The 16,351-nt window shown below is 40.2% G+C and overlaps 2 protein-coding genes and 1 pseudogene across 2 annotated transcripts; 1 reads left to right on the top strand and 2 right to left on the bottom strand.

The window, feature by feature from the left end:
• Positions 1–33: 33 nt before the first annotated feature.
• Positions 34–8,789, bottom strand: LOC129100673 (histone-lysine N-methyltransferase SETD1B-A-like). Its single transcript, XM_054610112.1, has 19 exons — positions 8,766–8,789; positions 8,620–8,643; positions 8,327–8,479; positions 8,099–8,203; positions 7,698–7,968; positions 7,482–7,594; positions 6,292–7,350; positions 5,430–6,167; positions 5,218–5,334; positions 5,041–5,119; positions 4,769–4,956; positions 4,376–4,514; positions 3,846–4,283; positions 2,615–3,661; positions 2,124–2,290; positions 1,917–2,042; positions 1,298–1,417; positions 372–509; positions 34–264 (listed from the first exon to the last, which is right to left on the bottom strand). The coding sequence occupies exons 1-19, from the start codon at positions 8,787–8,789 to the stop codon at positions 91–93; spliced, it is 5,220 nt and encodes a 1,739-aa protein (XP_054466087.1). The 3' UTR covers positions 34–90.
• Positions 8,790–9,549: 760 nt separating this feature from the next.
• LOC129100672 (rho-related GTP-binding protein RhoF-like) lies at positions 9,550–10,918 on the top strand (annotated as a pseudogene).
• A 180-nt stretch (positions 10,919–11,098) lies between these two features.
• On the bottom strand, positions 11,099–15,692 carry LOC129101114 (calcium release-activated calcium channel protein 1-like). The gene is made up of 2 exons (XM_054610767.1): positions 15,287–15,692; positions 11,099–13,943 (listed from the first exon to the last, which is right to left on the bottom strand). The coding sequence occupies exons 1-2, from the start codon at positions 15,398–15,400 to the stop codon at positions 13,443–13,445; spliced, it is 615 nt and encodes a 204-aa protein (XP_054466742.1). The 5' UTR covers positions 15,401–15,692; the 3' UTR covers positions 11,099–13,442.
• Positions 15,693–16,351: the final 659 nt, after the last annotated feature.

Here is a 16,351-nt window from a genome sequence, read left to right as displayed (position 1 = left end):
TTTTTGACACATCTTGTGGGTCTGTGTTCACAGTGTACTGTACCTCCGGTAACTTTGTATCGCGTCATAATCAGAACACTTCATTAGAGATTAGTTCAAGGAGCCCCGGCAGCTATCTGCTTCACACAAACAAGGAATCTTTGTTTCCTCGATGGGAAACTTGTAGTCATATGTGATCTCTTCATTGATGCTTATCGGCTGTCGGGAGTATATCACTATCTTCTTCTGAGACTCCACAGTGATGATCTTTGCATAACAGTTGGGCTGCAACACAAAAAGTGTATTTTGCATTAACAATCTCATTAAACAGATCTTGACCTTATTTATAATCACATTCATCTCCAACCACAGCTCTACCAGCTCTTACTCACGTTGCAGCTGTGGTTGATAAACCTTGCTAAATTCCCACATTTAGTAGCATCAATGATGGTGTCCTGATCAACCCGGAACAAATAGCTACTTCCAATGCCCTCCTCCTCGTACCTCTGCTCCCTCATGTCAGCGATGACCTAAGGAGAAAGAAAACAGATGTGCTGATTCATGTGAGTGTTGTTTATCATTGTCAACCTCCTTGCACTCTTGGAAAGTACCCAGAATAAACAGTGGGTCCCAGTGGCCCACTGGGAAAAGTCAGGGGAAACAAACAGGGGAAAAGCAGATTTGTAAAAAGCTCCTCAGTGACATTTGTTACTAGGGCTGGGTATCTCCACTGATTTCCTGAATCAATTTGATTCCCATTCTGAAGGTCCCGATTCTATGCTTTTTCCAATTCAATTCGATATCGATTTGATTAGGGATATTTCAGTAACAATACTGCTTGGATTTAAAAGAGATTCTCAGAGATCTAATGCTGTAAATTGTACAAGGAACCCTTTAACCTGGTGCATTAATAAAATGTACACCCCTGTCCTGCTTAGGGAATAAGATGAAGAGAACATCTTGCAAAATGTCACACGGCAGCTTTGATGCTCGCAGTAGGCCTACTAGTGTGTGAAAATGTGCAACCATATGTATACATTTTACGCGAAACATGGAATATGTATAGCATAATGTGCTGAAAAGAAATGATCAGTATCAAGTCTTGTGTTATACATGTACAGTGTCACACACACACTTTTGCCCCCCTCTACTTCTAAAATGAATCTGGTGCCACTGCTGGTGGTGCCTTCAGTGACTCATTTTATGAAACAATATCGGATCGTTCAAATGACGATTTTTAAACCCATCCCTATTTGCTACCAAGGGTGAGTGCATTATAAATTTATTTCCAAGCCTCATTCATTTAAGTTTGTCTTACCTGTCTGATGATTTGGCCCACATACTCAATCACCATCTCATCTGCTGATATTGGCTCCATTGCAAACAGGCCCCACTCATGAATATGACTCCGGCTGAAACGAATCCTCTTCTTTCGGAACTGATGTTATTGTGACAAAATAAGACACGTGTCCTTTGTTAACAAAGGCTCCAACTGCTGCAAATTCTGACGTATCAGTTTGCTCCTTTCAGGTAATCATTCAATTACTGTCTTCCACCTCGGCTATAAAAATCCTGAACACAAAAAGGTCTGTGCATTTGGACATACATGTGACTGTTGTTTTTAAAAAAAATTTATGTCTCACATTCACCATTATTTTAAAATGTACATTAAAATGAAACCATCTCAATTGCTACAAACATTCTATTTCATTATTTACTCTTCGGATATACACACACACATACACACTGGCACAGTATCCGTTGAGATATAATCTAATTCATATAAAACAGACCTGGACTTGCACACGGATAAAGATTGTTCCACAGTTTTTTGCCTTATTCAGATAAATAAAGTATGCGGTTTAGGAATGCTAGCAGTTGTCGGGTTGTTGTCGAGGTTTTTACAGTTGAGTGTAGTTATTTAATAATCTACTTACCTTCAGCTGGTTGAACTTGACCAGGTCACTATCGCAGCTGAAAGAGGACAGCAGGCGACGCTGTTCAGACCTGAAGTCAGATCCAGCACGCAGTGAGATCGGTTGCTGAGCTGGGATGCACTTTCCCTGGTGAAATATATGTTGATATTAAGCACTGAATGGAATAAACTGGGCAGAGAGATCATCACAATTTCTCCTCATTAATACCTGAGTACTTGTAGATGGAAGCTCAGAGGCCGGCTTTGTGTTGTTGAGGTATCTCATTTTATCTTTCCTGCTAATTTTGTAGAATCCTTCACTGCGAGCAGAGCCGGTCCTGTGTTTTGGCTGCCAGGATGTATGCTCCCCACTCTCCTCTGTGAGGACTTTTGTTAGTGAGCAGCCGTTAAGGATGTCAAGCACCTAAGGTTACTGATTTATCTGAATTCATTGTGTGTGTAAATTGATGTTTTAGTAGCAAGACTTCCAAGGAATATACAACAGTACTATACACTTGATACATAACTACAACATGATATTGGCTTTCCCCACAATGTACAGGGTTTTTCTTAGATATTAGGATTAAAAAAAACATGTCAAATTGGGGAATTGATTTCAGTCGTTTGTGTACGGGATGATAATCAAATCTATTCATACATTATTGGTAGTAAACTCACTTTCATCTAATTTAATTTCAATATGAAACTTAAAAAGGATATGAGGGTGAGATATCCACAGGGTGTCACCGATCCACCCAAAGCCATTATCCCGCACTTGCAGCCTTTCATATGTAGACTGCAGCAGCCTTTCATCTTCTTCATCCAGGCCGTCCTTCCAAACACTATGAAGTATCCTCCTCTCCTCACACAGTGAACGCCACCTGCGAAGGTGACTGTGAGAGGTGAGAGAACCATTGATTCTTTTGAGTGATCTCCGCCGATGATGGATTCTCCACCTCCTCTTTAGCCTCCTCCACTGTTTTCTCCTTAATGAGGATTTCTCTGTCTCTCTAATGTTCTCCTCATCCAGAAGCCCAGGCATGTTCTCCAGTCCCTGCAAGGGCTTCATTTTCACACCTGAATTGATACACATGCCCCTCTCATCAGCAGAGTCAGATGACGACTCAGAGAGGCTGTACGGAGAGGACACTGAGATGGGGGAGGATCCGAGAAAATCATATAACGGGGGCTGAAAGGTTGTCACCATTTGTGTTTTCCTCCTGTGGACTACGGCTCTTCGGGGTAGGATGATGTCTCTTCCAGGAGTCTTTGGGGCTGTGATATATGAATTGCTAGACAGGCATGGCGCAGGAGGTGGACTACAAAGAGTTGGGCACATCACTGTGCTACCTGATGACATGGTTGTGTCTCTGCCTGGTGTTGCTGGAGCTCTCCCAGAGCTAATCTGTGTCCATCCCCGTCTATCCTCTCTACCAGGAGTTTTGGGCATATCCTGGTATGGTGGGTATGATGGGTACGAGGCCGGAGGATCAGAGGGAACTAGATTAAGCTCGGTGCCTGTTGGAGAGAGGGAGAAGACTTCATCGGCAGAGTCCCCACTTTCCAGTTCAGCCACTATCCCCTTGCCTGGTGTTTGTGGTCGTTCCGCCTCAGCTGGGGATGTGGGTTTACTTCTTATCAGAAGTTCCGGGTCACTGTCCAGAAAGCAGCCAGTAGGAGTAAGAGGTCTCAGGTTTTCTATGTTCCCGAATGACTCTTTCGTCCAGTCAGGGCTCTCCATATCGACATCGAGGTCTAGCTCTGCTTCTACAGAGATAAATTAGAAGAAAAAAAATTACAAATCATATTTTCTCTCAATACTTTTGTTCCATTGTTTACACAATTTACCACTCAACCGTGTACACACCAGAGGATCAGTTGTTATTGTAATTATTATAAAGTTTTACCAGATATTTCAATCTACTAATATACAGCATGCTGGACAAATAACCTGGACGTCCTATAGGCGATGGGGGCCGCATATGGTTCTGGGGTTTGCTAGTGTGAAACTCCATCATGACATCCAAGTCACAGGTGTCTAGATGACAGGATGTGTGCTGGTTCTCCTCAGTTTCCTCCTTATGAAATGGATCTGACCAGTCCTGAAGGCCCAGCTCCAGCTGAGCACCAGGGGTTAGCGGGGCTGAGGGGGTGGCGGGGGGCTCAAGTTCCATCGACTCTTCATCTGACGATATGACAATACACACGTCAGACCCGTCATTGTCCTCCTCCATTTCTTCATCATCCGGACTGAGGTCGGAGTAGGACGAGTCCTCAAAGCTCTCTGAGAACGAGTCAGACGAGTCGAAGTCTGAAGAGAACGAGTCAGACGAGTCAAAGTCTGAAGAGAACTCACTTTCCTCTGAGAAGCTGCTCTCTGAAAAAGTGTCTGTAATTGAGAAAAAGAAAAATTATTTGCTCATAGATACAAGAATATTCACAAGTGTTTCAATGTTCACACTGTTTGACTTTTTAACTTACCGCTCCCTAAGCACTGAACTGTATCACTAGTTTGGAAGATGACAGCATCTTCATCCTCTGTGTGTTTTTGTGCCAACTCCTTTTCTTCCTCAGGGGGATTACCGTCATCATCACCATCGTCATCATTATCTCTGTCACACTAGTCAGAGCAAAAGTTAAAAATATGCAAACTTAAAATTGTCATACTTTTAGCATATAGACTATAGTTTATCATATTGATACTTTGTATGACGAAAATCAACCATTTGCAACGTTTTGTAAACCATCACAGTCAATCAAGATGGCATTTCATTCAATTAAAAGCAGATTTTTGTATTAAAAGCTGAAAAAAATAACTGGCTCTGAAATACAGGCTTCTTTTGTAATTACTTTTCGTTAAAAATCCCTATTTACCAGATTTTGAGGATCATCAAATGGCACAATAGCCTCCACTTTGTCTGATGTTGTTTCTTCATCTTGAAGTGTGTTATCTTCATCTTTTCCTTCATCATCATTATCACTGTCAAGCTCATGTGGTCTTGCATGTCTGCGTTTGGCTCTCTCAGATGCAGATCTCACTTTGTCATCCCCCTGTTTCACATCTTCATGGAAAGGGAGCAACACAGTTGATCAAGATACAGTCCAGAATAAACAAATGAGGGGTTAATTGCATTAAAAGCACTAACCAGAGATTTCGTGAGTAGAACATGACCCATTTTCTATCTCTTCTGATGTAGCAGTATCATCGGCTCTTTTCCTTTTTACCTGCATAACAAAAAGTTATTTTTACTTAGATTAATTTATGCATCACTCAGAGGTCGAATGGTGATGTGTTTCATATCACAGTAAGCTAAATAGTTTACCTTGAAGGAGGGCAATGGAGGTTTTTTGCCCTGGCTACTGATGTGACTTGGGGGATTTATTAGTTTGTTCCTGTCTTCAACACTTGCTGCTCCATTTTTCAAAGGAGATACTTGTGTCTTGTGAATAACACAACAATAACAATTAACTACTGGCTTCAAAAGGTCACAGACATTTCTTTCTTCATTTCATCAACCACTTTTAAATAACTTACCTTTGTTTTCTTCTCTTGGCAGTTCCACCAGTCCTCAAATGCCTTGAAAGCGATCCCTTCAATCATTCTACGTATAATGTCCTTCTTAATGATTGACTTCAATTCATCAATGATGACTTCTAAGACTTTATCTACTGTGACCTTATGAGGGTTTTCCCGCACAAGCGGGTAGTCTGGTGGAGGCACAAAGGGATTAAACCGGGGAAAAGGTGGAGAGGGCCAGGGAGGTCCAGGGAAGGGGAAGGGTACACTGCCATGCATTGGAGGTTTGCCCTTATCCAAAGGGACTGAACGAGGCATGGGTAAGGTGTAGGTGTGCACAGGGGGTGGAACAGAGCGCACCATCAGAGCTGGAGGGGGTCCAAGAAAAGTTGGTGCGGGAGGAATAGAAGGAGCTGGAAAAGGTGGAGGAGGAATGGGGATACCGGTGTGATGGCCTGGAGGTGGGATCCAACCTGGAGGTGGGATTGGGATGGTGCCATTTGGCAGGCGTGGTGGGCCCGGTGGAATAGATGGGGGAAAGGGAGGAATGGGGAAAGGGAAAGGGAAAGGGGTGACTGGTGGATGGAAGCACCCAGTTTTAATGACAGGAGGAGCTACGGAGGTACAGAGTTGAGTAGTGCTATTGAGAGAAAACGACAGAGGCTGAGGAAGAGACGAGATCTGTTTTGCAGGTGTAAAAGCTCTGGAAGGTCTGTTACTTGAGTGCTCCTTATTCTCATTTGCTGCTTGATGGTCCTGAGAAGGTCACAAATAAATATTAGTGAACAATTTGCAGCACAACATAAATACTTTTGTACCAACATAATAACTACTTCTTCTATTGTCATCATTTGTTTATGTAAAGATCTGGAGGAATTACCTTTGGACATGAGAATGACTGGAACCTTTCTTCCTCTTTTTCATTGTTTGCGTTAGCCTTCCTTTCAAAATGTGCGACATCAGACGGAGACTCTGAATTTCTTGTTAAAAACAAAACAGCTGTAGTAGTTTCATCCTCTTCATTTTCAATGGATGATGTTGGACTGACATCCACCAGATCATTGTAAGAGCGCTGCTGGCCGGTTGTGAAGTCACAAGAAGCGCCGACAGGTGAGTCATCTGATAAAGGGGAGGTACTGGCGGAGCAAGGTGAAGTTGGGCTGTCCTGAGAGTCCACATCAGCCTCATAAGTCTTTCTATCAAAGTATGAAGGGTTTGAAATCTGGCTGTTTATCAGCAAACTTTCAATGCGTGAGTCCAAACTCTCTACCTCTGGCTGGGGGCTACTAGAGGAACAGTTACCAGCAGATGGAGATAACTCTGTTATGCATGCATGGTCATTAGGTGGGGAGGATGCTGCTGTCTGCCGGTCAACTGGGAAATGAATGCTCAGGATGCTTAAAGAATTGCAGTTTTGATGTAAAGCCTGAGAGGCAGTGCCGCCCACATCTCTGGACTCCTGACAGGGGGAGGTGAGGTTAAAGGAAGCTTCTGTATTATTGTGAGAAGAGGATTGTGCATTGTGACCCCACAGAGCAAGTTGCTGCCTGCTAGTTTGTATTTGGGTGGATAGCTGGTGTTGGGTCTGTGGTTGGCAATGATTCAAAATAAAGTTGAAATCTGAGACTTCACTGGATCCCCTGTGATACCTTGCAGGTTTACGATGGCAGAGTTCACGTCTAACAGGTTTGTGAACACTATAGGTGGAGGGCTCCCCCTGGAGGACGGGAGTTGCCTGAAGACTGGAGTAGCAAGAGTCCTGGGAGAGAGGAGTTGCAGAAAAGCAAGGAGTACGGGGGGTTCCCTGAGAACGTGGTGTAAGCCCAAAGCTGCAAGGTGTATCCTGCCAAATACTGGAATAGGCTGTGTCAAGAGAGAGGGGTGTGGCGATGCTGGTGGGGCTGGAGATACTCCCTCGTCGCTGTGTGTCTGCGCCGCCCTGTAAGAGATGGATAATACAGACAAAACAAGATAACCACTGAGAACAATTATCCCTCAAATACATATTAATTTAACTGCTGGGTTATAGATATTGAATATACGATTACTTCACAATTTTAAAATGTTTACCAGCAAACTGTCGATTAAGCTTCTAATAGCTTGCTCATTGCTGCCCACTGGCAGCGCCCAAGGAGTGTAAAGGCCCCGTAAGATGAGCTGGAGATACCGTGCCCTGTTTTCTCCTGAGGGAGGTTGAATGTAACATTATATAACAAATTCAGCAAAATTCTTATTTATACATTCAAAACATAAAAGAATGTGAGGTATTCCTAATATCAGTGTTACCTTTAGGATCAATTTCGACTTGAATAATATTTCCCATCACTGACGTCTGATGGAGGTGCTGAACAGCGTCTTTTGCGGCCTGCACTGTGTCGAAGATGACCTTTGCAATCCCTGAATGCTTCTTGTTCTTAGGATTGTAAAATATCTCCACGTCTTCAACGTTCCCATATTTATTGCACATATTAGTCAAGAACGTCTCCCTCACATTGTCATTCAACCTGGAAAATGTCACTTCTTTGGGCGGAACAGGGCCAACATACCATTCATCCAACTGAAAGGACACAGGTAAACAACATTTATTATTATTATTATTATTATTATTATTATTATTATTATTATTAGTATTATTTATAATTTATCTTCATTGCTATAATAATTAATATGGGGTCAATAAAGATTACCTTAAATTTTGAAATCAAAAGGTCAGTCTTGTTGAATTTGCTCCACAGGCGGCACACGCGGGGATCTCTGACTGTCTCCACAGGAAACAGGCCTAAGTCCTCCACCTGTTGAAGTAAACAACCCCCATCATTATAATGGCATACAGCGTGATAATACAGCGTGAAAGTATGCTTACAAGCAATCATCTATTAAAGACAGACAATGCACAGATACTGAAATACACTCACGGGTATGTTAAACTGTTGTCCATCATAGCGGTACACTTTGTACAGTCCTTTTGTCAACGCAGGGTCAATAATCAACTTGCAACTTCTCCAGTGCTGAGGCTGTGTCTCTCTCTCAGTAGTTTGTTGTTCGCTTTCCATTACATTCGTCAAAACCTGGGAATAAAACACAATGCACACCGTGTGCAGTCATTGGTAACACGATAAATATACCTATCCTCCGCCACTGGAGGTTAACACGCCCCAACAGGTGATGGAGAGCATCACCTATAACGTTATCCTTCTCTAAAACATACCTGGTTGTGAAACACGTCAACAGTCTTAAAGTGAAGACGAACACAACTGTTTTATCTTGCTTACCTGTACAAAAGTTGTATCCTTTGGTGGGGCAACATTGTGGAAAAGCTGCTGTGATTTTCGGTGTTTTCTCAGTTAGTCGTACAGGTTGGACATCGGATGGATTCATCCGCCAGGAGACAGAGACGGAATATAGATCCCTCGGTGAGGCGGAAGAACACTAACCGTTGGAGGAAGGTGGGTAAACAGGTGACAGGTGTGTTTCCATGCACCTTGGGGAGTTTCTATGCACGTTAATAACGCAATCATTTGTTGACGATTCGTAAATAAAAAGTCAAAGATATATATTAATAAATATCACATTATGACATGTTTAATGTATGACTACAGATAATAACTGGTAGAACATTCATTTGCAACAAGTAGGCCTAAATTTAACATGGTCCCTTACAAATAAAATAAATCAAGGTACAATAAAATACAATAAAAATATAAAAATATATATTTATATATAAAGGTATGGAGTATGTATAGTATGTATATCTATAGAATGTATAGATATTGAATAAAATGAAGCATAATATAAATAACAAATATGAATATGTGACATATTATATATATAGTGTAGTGTTTATGTATAATACTACTGTAGGTATAAGGGTACTAATATGGATGATAATTGCATATACAGATATATTAAATAGAAGGTTGGACTTTTTATAGGTGTTCAAGGTGTGAATTTCCCAGAAAGCATCTCCAAATCTTTTCATTTCCTCCATGCTGATGCTCATATATCTTTGTCAGACATTTATCTACAAGCTTGGGCTGCCTCCACATTTTCTGTTTAACTCTGGGTTATCTCTTCAGTATATACACTGCCAGGACCAGCAGTCACTGCGAGTCCCTCCTTATCTGTCTTTTCATAAAACATGACCCAGAAAGGATCCGGAGCAAATAGAGGAAACACCAGCCAGCAGGAGGAATTTAAGGTTGTTATTGTAGGAGACAAAGGTTGTGGGAAAACCGCCCTGCCCTCAGTTTACACTAAAGGAGTTGTTTCAGAGGTAAGTGATATAGTAGCTAAATTATACTTGGCTACTGTCATTGCATCTCCAGTATTTTCTGTATGTTTATCTTAAAGCAGGCATGAATGCTGGCTTGAATCCATTTTAATGCTAAAGCTAAACAGAATTAAATGTTTATAATGAAGGTTCTTTTAAATGTTCTTTGTTTGAGAGAAGTGTTATAAATATGAGATATAGAGGGCAACACGTTTTGGCTACATCTCTATGACACTGCAGGTAAAGTATCATTCTTTGCTATTGTTTGACCTCAACTTGTTAAACAGGTAGCCCAAGTCTGTGGAAGGCATTCTGGGTACAATTGCATGCCCTTTTGTCTTTACTCTCTTTGAATAGTAAAAAAATAATAAACATTATGTCTGGTAAAAGGACTCAAGGGATTGTTTTTGTGTGGTTCACTTGAGTTTTTGACAGTGTTGGACATGTTATTAATAACAGGTCAAGAGGACTATGGCATCTCTTCTACAACAGTGTAAACGTGGTGCTGATCCACAACAATGTCATGTGTTGTACAAGCTTCATAAAGGTATTTTGCATCTTCAGTGTTTGTCGTTCTGGTTGGAGGAAGATTTCAGAGTTGATGTTAATATCACTTTCACCTCAATTAGTCAAATTCTTTTTCTAAGTCTATTAAGTCCACGAAGAAGAAAAATCACACTTTCTCAGTTTCGCAAAATCTGACTGGGATGACTTCATGTCTTGACCTATGCATTATAATCACTTTGCAGTTTGTGTTTCTTGTGTTCAATCTTTCAGTGGTACCTGGAGGTGCATCATGTCTGTGATGGGTTGCCAATCATCCTTGTTGGGTGCAAAGCAGCCCTACAAAAAGAAAAAGTCCTGATCAAGAAACTCTGGTCATCGTGCCAGGATGCTGTCACATATATTTAGTTATCAAGCTACACAAACTCTTCTGGGCCCAACTCATGTTACCTATGTACATCATTATTATTACTTTTGACGAGTACTATCACCTATTATTGTGTTATCACTGATGGAACTAAAAAGTCACACTTTTATTCACAATTCATTTCTGGCAATAAAACTTAACCAGAAGGAAAATCAATTGTGTGCTATATTTAGAGTGCTCAGCCAAACACAGGGAAAATGTGGACCACTTATTCAGACAAGCAACAAAGTGCTAATGGCGACAAGAGTGTCGGAAAAAGTCAGAGAGCAGGGAGTTTGTGTGCCTTGTTGCGATGCATGCTCATGACTGACAGTTCACTCAAACTGCAAGTCCGGAAACATTTCCTGTGTGGGTTTCCTTTTGACAGCATAGTTTAAAATACATTTAAACAATACAATTAAAGTGTTTCTCTGTTTGTTTTTCCTGGCATTTGTTATACATGCAAAAGAATTAAAAAAAAATCAAAAAAAAAATCAAAAATGATCTCAGATGTGTTTTATTCTCAAACCACCACAAATAGTCCTGGTCTTAAAAGGTTACAGTAAAACACCACACAAAAGCAAAACTTAAAATACAATATTTACTAAAAAAACATTTTCAAGCTGTGCATTGACAAAAGCAGTAGGACTTCTTTATATACAGTAACACACAAACATGAATAAACCACAAAAATGAACCAAAGAAACATGCCTTCGTGTGCATTGATCTTTTTCTTAAGAAGGTACGTGGCAGTTCCAGAGTGTGTGCAGTTCACATGAATGAACCTGTCTTCATTTCATTCCTTGTGAAAAGTCTTTAAGAAACACCATCAACAGTGCTTTGCAGAAGCGTAGCTACCATTTTGCTTAACAGTCTGCAAGTGACAAACCCCTTATGGCTCCTTGTTTTCTGCTACGTGTCACAGAGTTGTTATTATCATCTGGGCGGGACAATTTGTACGCAAATTTTGGATTTTTACATAACGATGACAAAGGGCATGTGCAGGAGGAGGGTAATAAAGACTAAACTGACACTGCAATTATGACCACGGCATTAACTTGATATAATTACAGTATGTTACAACTATGAGATATTATATATTATGAAAACTGTTATCAAGACCCACATGAAAGAATAACTGATAAAAATGAATTGGCTCTAAATATGTGCACATTTCCTTATTTGTGCTTGAACAGAGTTTTTGTAACAAGGCTACAGTAAAGATATAGAAAAGTAAGAGAATGGTCAAACCCACGTAAAACTATTCAACAATTTGCCACAGGACAAAAAGAAGACATCATATATTGCACACTTAGACAATCTGTAACCCAAACAATGTGAAAACGCTAAAGCTTGTAAACTATGAAAAGTACAAAACATACAAACACAGCATTTCTAATATGTGCATGCTTTGTGATAATATATTCAACAATACTTCTTGAAAGCCAGTAACAACTTTACAAATTACAGTATATTCACAAAAGCAACGTGAAAAAGAGAAAATGTCTTAACCAGAGATTGATTTTACAAGAGTACACAAACTTTGCCATCCGGCTCAAAATGCTGCCCTTAATAACTCATTTTGGTTGTCAATAAAGCCTTGCCATAGAACTTTTTGGCTGCAGTAGGAGACTTTGGTTGAAAGCATTCCCTTAATTATTTTTAAGACGTGTTATTTTGCCTCAGATTGCACAAAAATACTGTAGGACTGATAGATTCCATTTGTTTTTTGGAGACAATGTTTTGCTCAAATCTTAATATGAGCAAAACAAGAAAGGGGGAAAGCTACCACAAGCAACCCTTCTGTCCGGTGAGTATGAGCTTGTGTGTATCAAAAACAGCACTAACACTGAGACCATGTAAATATTTTTAAAGGAAGCAACTTTTAATGTGAGACCAATATAACTGATATTTCAGTATTTCTCCAAGTCTGAATTGTAAGCTGTGGCTCAGTGGGTAGAGTGTGTCGTGCATTAGTATTATTAACACAGGCTTGGTAAGACTCCCAACAAAGCCTAATTTAAAGTCAGGTAATCGGGAGAAATCAATGCAATCCACCATTGGACAATAATAAGGCCACAGGTGGATGCTGCAGTTGAGGTGAGTTATACCGTGTGACATCAGCAGTGCACAATAAACTGTGGGTATGACAGCTCAAGTAAACCAGTAAACTACACATGTAAAAATGAAATTTGTCCACCCAAACATTAAAACAGGCTTCAACGCAGGCTTTATTTACATGAATATTGAAAATAAGTCCTTCCTTTGTTGAGTTATATTCAAACAAGGAAGTGCATCTTCAATTTAGCCACTGTCATTGCTTTTATCTGATGTGGATCTTCCTCCGGTCAACAAATCAAACAACGATAGAAAGCCATGTTCTCTTTTTGTAATAACTACACAACAACACATTACATCTGTGTTGTAATGTGTAGCTGGCTATTAACTTCACAAAAAAACAGAACAAATGGGATCCACTCTTATTTCTATAATAATTGACTCAAGTGCACATGTGAGGTGGGTTTAGCCATAAAATATGTAACATATTATCATATTTGTCATCATACAAGCCACTGAAATGTGAGGGCCTGAGAGCAAAAGATGTACCTTTACTTATGTATAATGTGTAAAAGTTAGTATGAATGCATTATCAATAAAGTGGACTGTGTCGAAGACTACAAAGCTCAGCAGATGATCTTCGATCCCCCCTGCCCAAAATAAAACATGGTAGCACAGTTCATAAACATGAAAAATAAAGCTTCTATAAGAGATTTCACAGTAAAGGCATCTTTGAATGTCCGCTGCTGTTGTGTGCTATAATCAAGGGTAATTGATGGCTGCCTTCAGGTCGTCATTGGTCCAGCTCGTTCTTGAGCTGAATGACCTGTTCCAACTCTTTGATCTGCCGGTCCGTTTTATGGCTGACGAGCGTGCGGTAAAAGTGGACGGCGAACATGATAAAAACCAGTCCAAACGGCACCATGATGCAGGTGGAGGCAATGGCCGCGGCCTCACCAGAACTTATGGTGCTGTTGTTTTCGGTGCTTTTGAGGGGTAAGAACTTCACCCAGCACAGCAGCATCACCTCTGTCAGGAAGAGGAGGGTGCCGATTACTGTGGAGAAGGCCCAGGCCAATTCTATGTGGCGGTGCATGCGCTCGTGGGGAGACTCGTGGACGGAGTTGAGGTTGTGGACATTGCTGACGGCCTCAAGATTGGGAAGGATGCAGGTGCTGATCATGAGGGCGAAGAGGTGCACTGCAACCAGAACTGTGGTGCAGGCACTGAAGGCTATCAGCAGCCCGGGAGGATACTTATGATCCCGCTCCAGCTGTACCTCCACCATGGCAACCTGGGAATATCATAGGAGAAAAATGTCTCTTCCCTACTTGATAATTGAATATCAACATATGGCACCATACGAAATCCTTTTAAACCAGACTGAATCAGTAAGTAACACAAGAAACATGGCTGTCATATTTATATTACTTTATATATTCATTCATTAAAAAGTCTGATAAAGACAACTTTAATCACTCATTGCTTTCTACCTGTTGCTATCTCCACCATACAGTAAAGACTATGTCAATTAATAAAATCAAATATTACAATAAAAGTCTTCTCAGATGTGGAAGTTTCTAAATAACAGCTTGTGGTCAAAAGTTCAAACTTAGGTGTTATCATAAAGCTATTTGAGGGCCGCTGAATTGTAATAAGAGCAGGGCAACTGCATTCTTGTAAATGCATCGCTTACAGACACATTTGTACATCAATGTTATGCATATCAAGCACTGTATGCATATAAAGCAAAAGAGAAGACTTTTTAACGGATGGTGTCACTCCAAAGAGTTTCCTCTAGAGAGACATGCATGGAGCATAAATATACAGTACCAGTCAAAAGTTTGGACACACCTTCTCATTCAATGGTTTTTCTTTATTTTTATTTTTTTCTACATTGTAGATTAATATTGAAGACATCCAAACTATGAAGGAACACATATGGAATTATGTGGTAAACAAACAAATGCTCAACAAACCAGAATATGTTTTATATTTTAGATTCTTCAAAGTAGCTGAATGAGAAGGTGTGTCCAAACTTTTGACTGGTAGTCATATTGTTTAATTCTGTTGTTTAACACTACATAACAGAAATAAATATGGCTATTTGTAAACTTTTTTGTATATGAATATATGAAATTGGTGTTGATTTGTACGTTAAAAAAATAAATAAAAATAAAAGATAATTAAAAAAACTAAAAAGGACTGCTGTGCGGTCTACTTGTTAGGGCGGAAGATCAGGGTGAGAAGATTCTCTGAAGTGTATCGGTAGTTTTGGTGGTCTATATCCGTTAACATTTCCTTGGTGCACCGTGAGAAACATCTCGTGCAAAAAGTCACGCAAAGAGTGCAGTTTATTTGCGGTATTGTGACCTTTCACGTGGGCCTACTTATTTCACTACAACTGTCCTTGCGGAAATCTGACTAACATTAATGTTAAAAAACAAATGAGCTCAGGAGCAGTTATGAGGCCTGAAATATGTCGTGATCAGCACAGCCCTTGAAAACAATCATCTGCGTCACATATATTATATATCTGCTGTTCATGGCCTAAATTGAATTTGCATGCATGCTGTAATAATAAAAAATAAAAAAACCAACAGTAACAGAAACCAGTGAAGTCAAAACTTAACTTACCATCGCGAATCCAGACAACAGAGCAGAAGTGCGACTGGTGGCTTTTAACTTGGCTCGACTCAAGTACAGTTTTCTCCATGACAGAGCCTGCAAGGAGTGCTCGTTCAAACTCATTCCGAAGTGACTGTCTCAGTTACTTTTATAACTCTTCAGTAGTATTCAGCAGCACCGGATTGATGATGACACTCGATGAAGTAGACAGATGAAAGGCACGAGGGCAATGTAATTCGTTTCCCGATGAAGTGCAACATCAAATAAAGGCGAGCGTTAAAACTATGCTTTAAAACTATGCCAAAACTTTCCCCCAACAGCTGACCGACTCCGTCAGTCTATCAGGAAACACAAGATACCCACAATCCAATGCTCTACACGAGCTCTGCTGGAGCCGCAGTCCGCCTCCTTGCCCCAGTTATTAGTCAGGAAGCTGCTTTGTTCTTTTCATTTACAGATATGTAGGTTATCTGCTCAAAATACACCCACATGACTGTAGTCTAGTGAAGGGCTTACAATCACACTACTGTCTGGAAAGAAAAGGTTACAAAAATAGTCACACCATGAATTACATTTTATTGCAGTATCATCTTTACATTAACAAAGTGATATAAATATACTCTTAATCATATTACCGCAGGTCCTTCCTTCCGGCTGCTGTCAGGTTGTACAACCAGCTCTGCTCCCAGTAGACCACATGATACAAATACACTGTGCAATACAAATACACTGTGCAATACAATAGTTATAATAGTTTCTGTCTCTATATATTTAATATTTCAGTTACTGTGAATTCTTTACTGTTTTTTTACTGTTTTTTTTATTGCTCATTTGCTTATTTATAATACTTGTTTTGATTTGTTTTTTACCATGTCTCTTGTTTGCACTATCCTCTATGCTGTTGTAATCCTGTAAATTTCCCCGCTGCGGGACTAATAAAGGATTATCTTATTTTATCTTATCTTATATTGACTGTCCCCAGAATAAAATAGATCTCTACATTTATTTCACAACAACAGGCCAATTTAAATTGTGTTATAAACACAATAAAGCTAAAAGCTTGTTTTGCTGTGG

The sequence above is a fragment of the Anoplopoma fimbria genome, chromosome 13 (assembly GCF_027596085.1).
Source record: "Anoplopoma fimbria isolate UVic2021 breed Golden Eagle Sablefish chromosome 13, Afim_UVic_2022, whole genome shotgun sequence".
In the NCBI taxonomy this organism is placed as follows: domain Eukaryota; kingdom Metazoa; phylum Chordata; class Actinopteri; order Perciformes; family Anoplopomatidae; genus Anoplopoma; species Anoplopoma fimbria.
The sequence above is the reverse complement of the archived record's forward strand: the minus strand, read 5'-3'. Positions and strand labels throughout refer to the sequence as shown.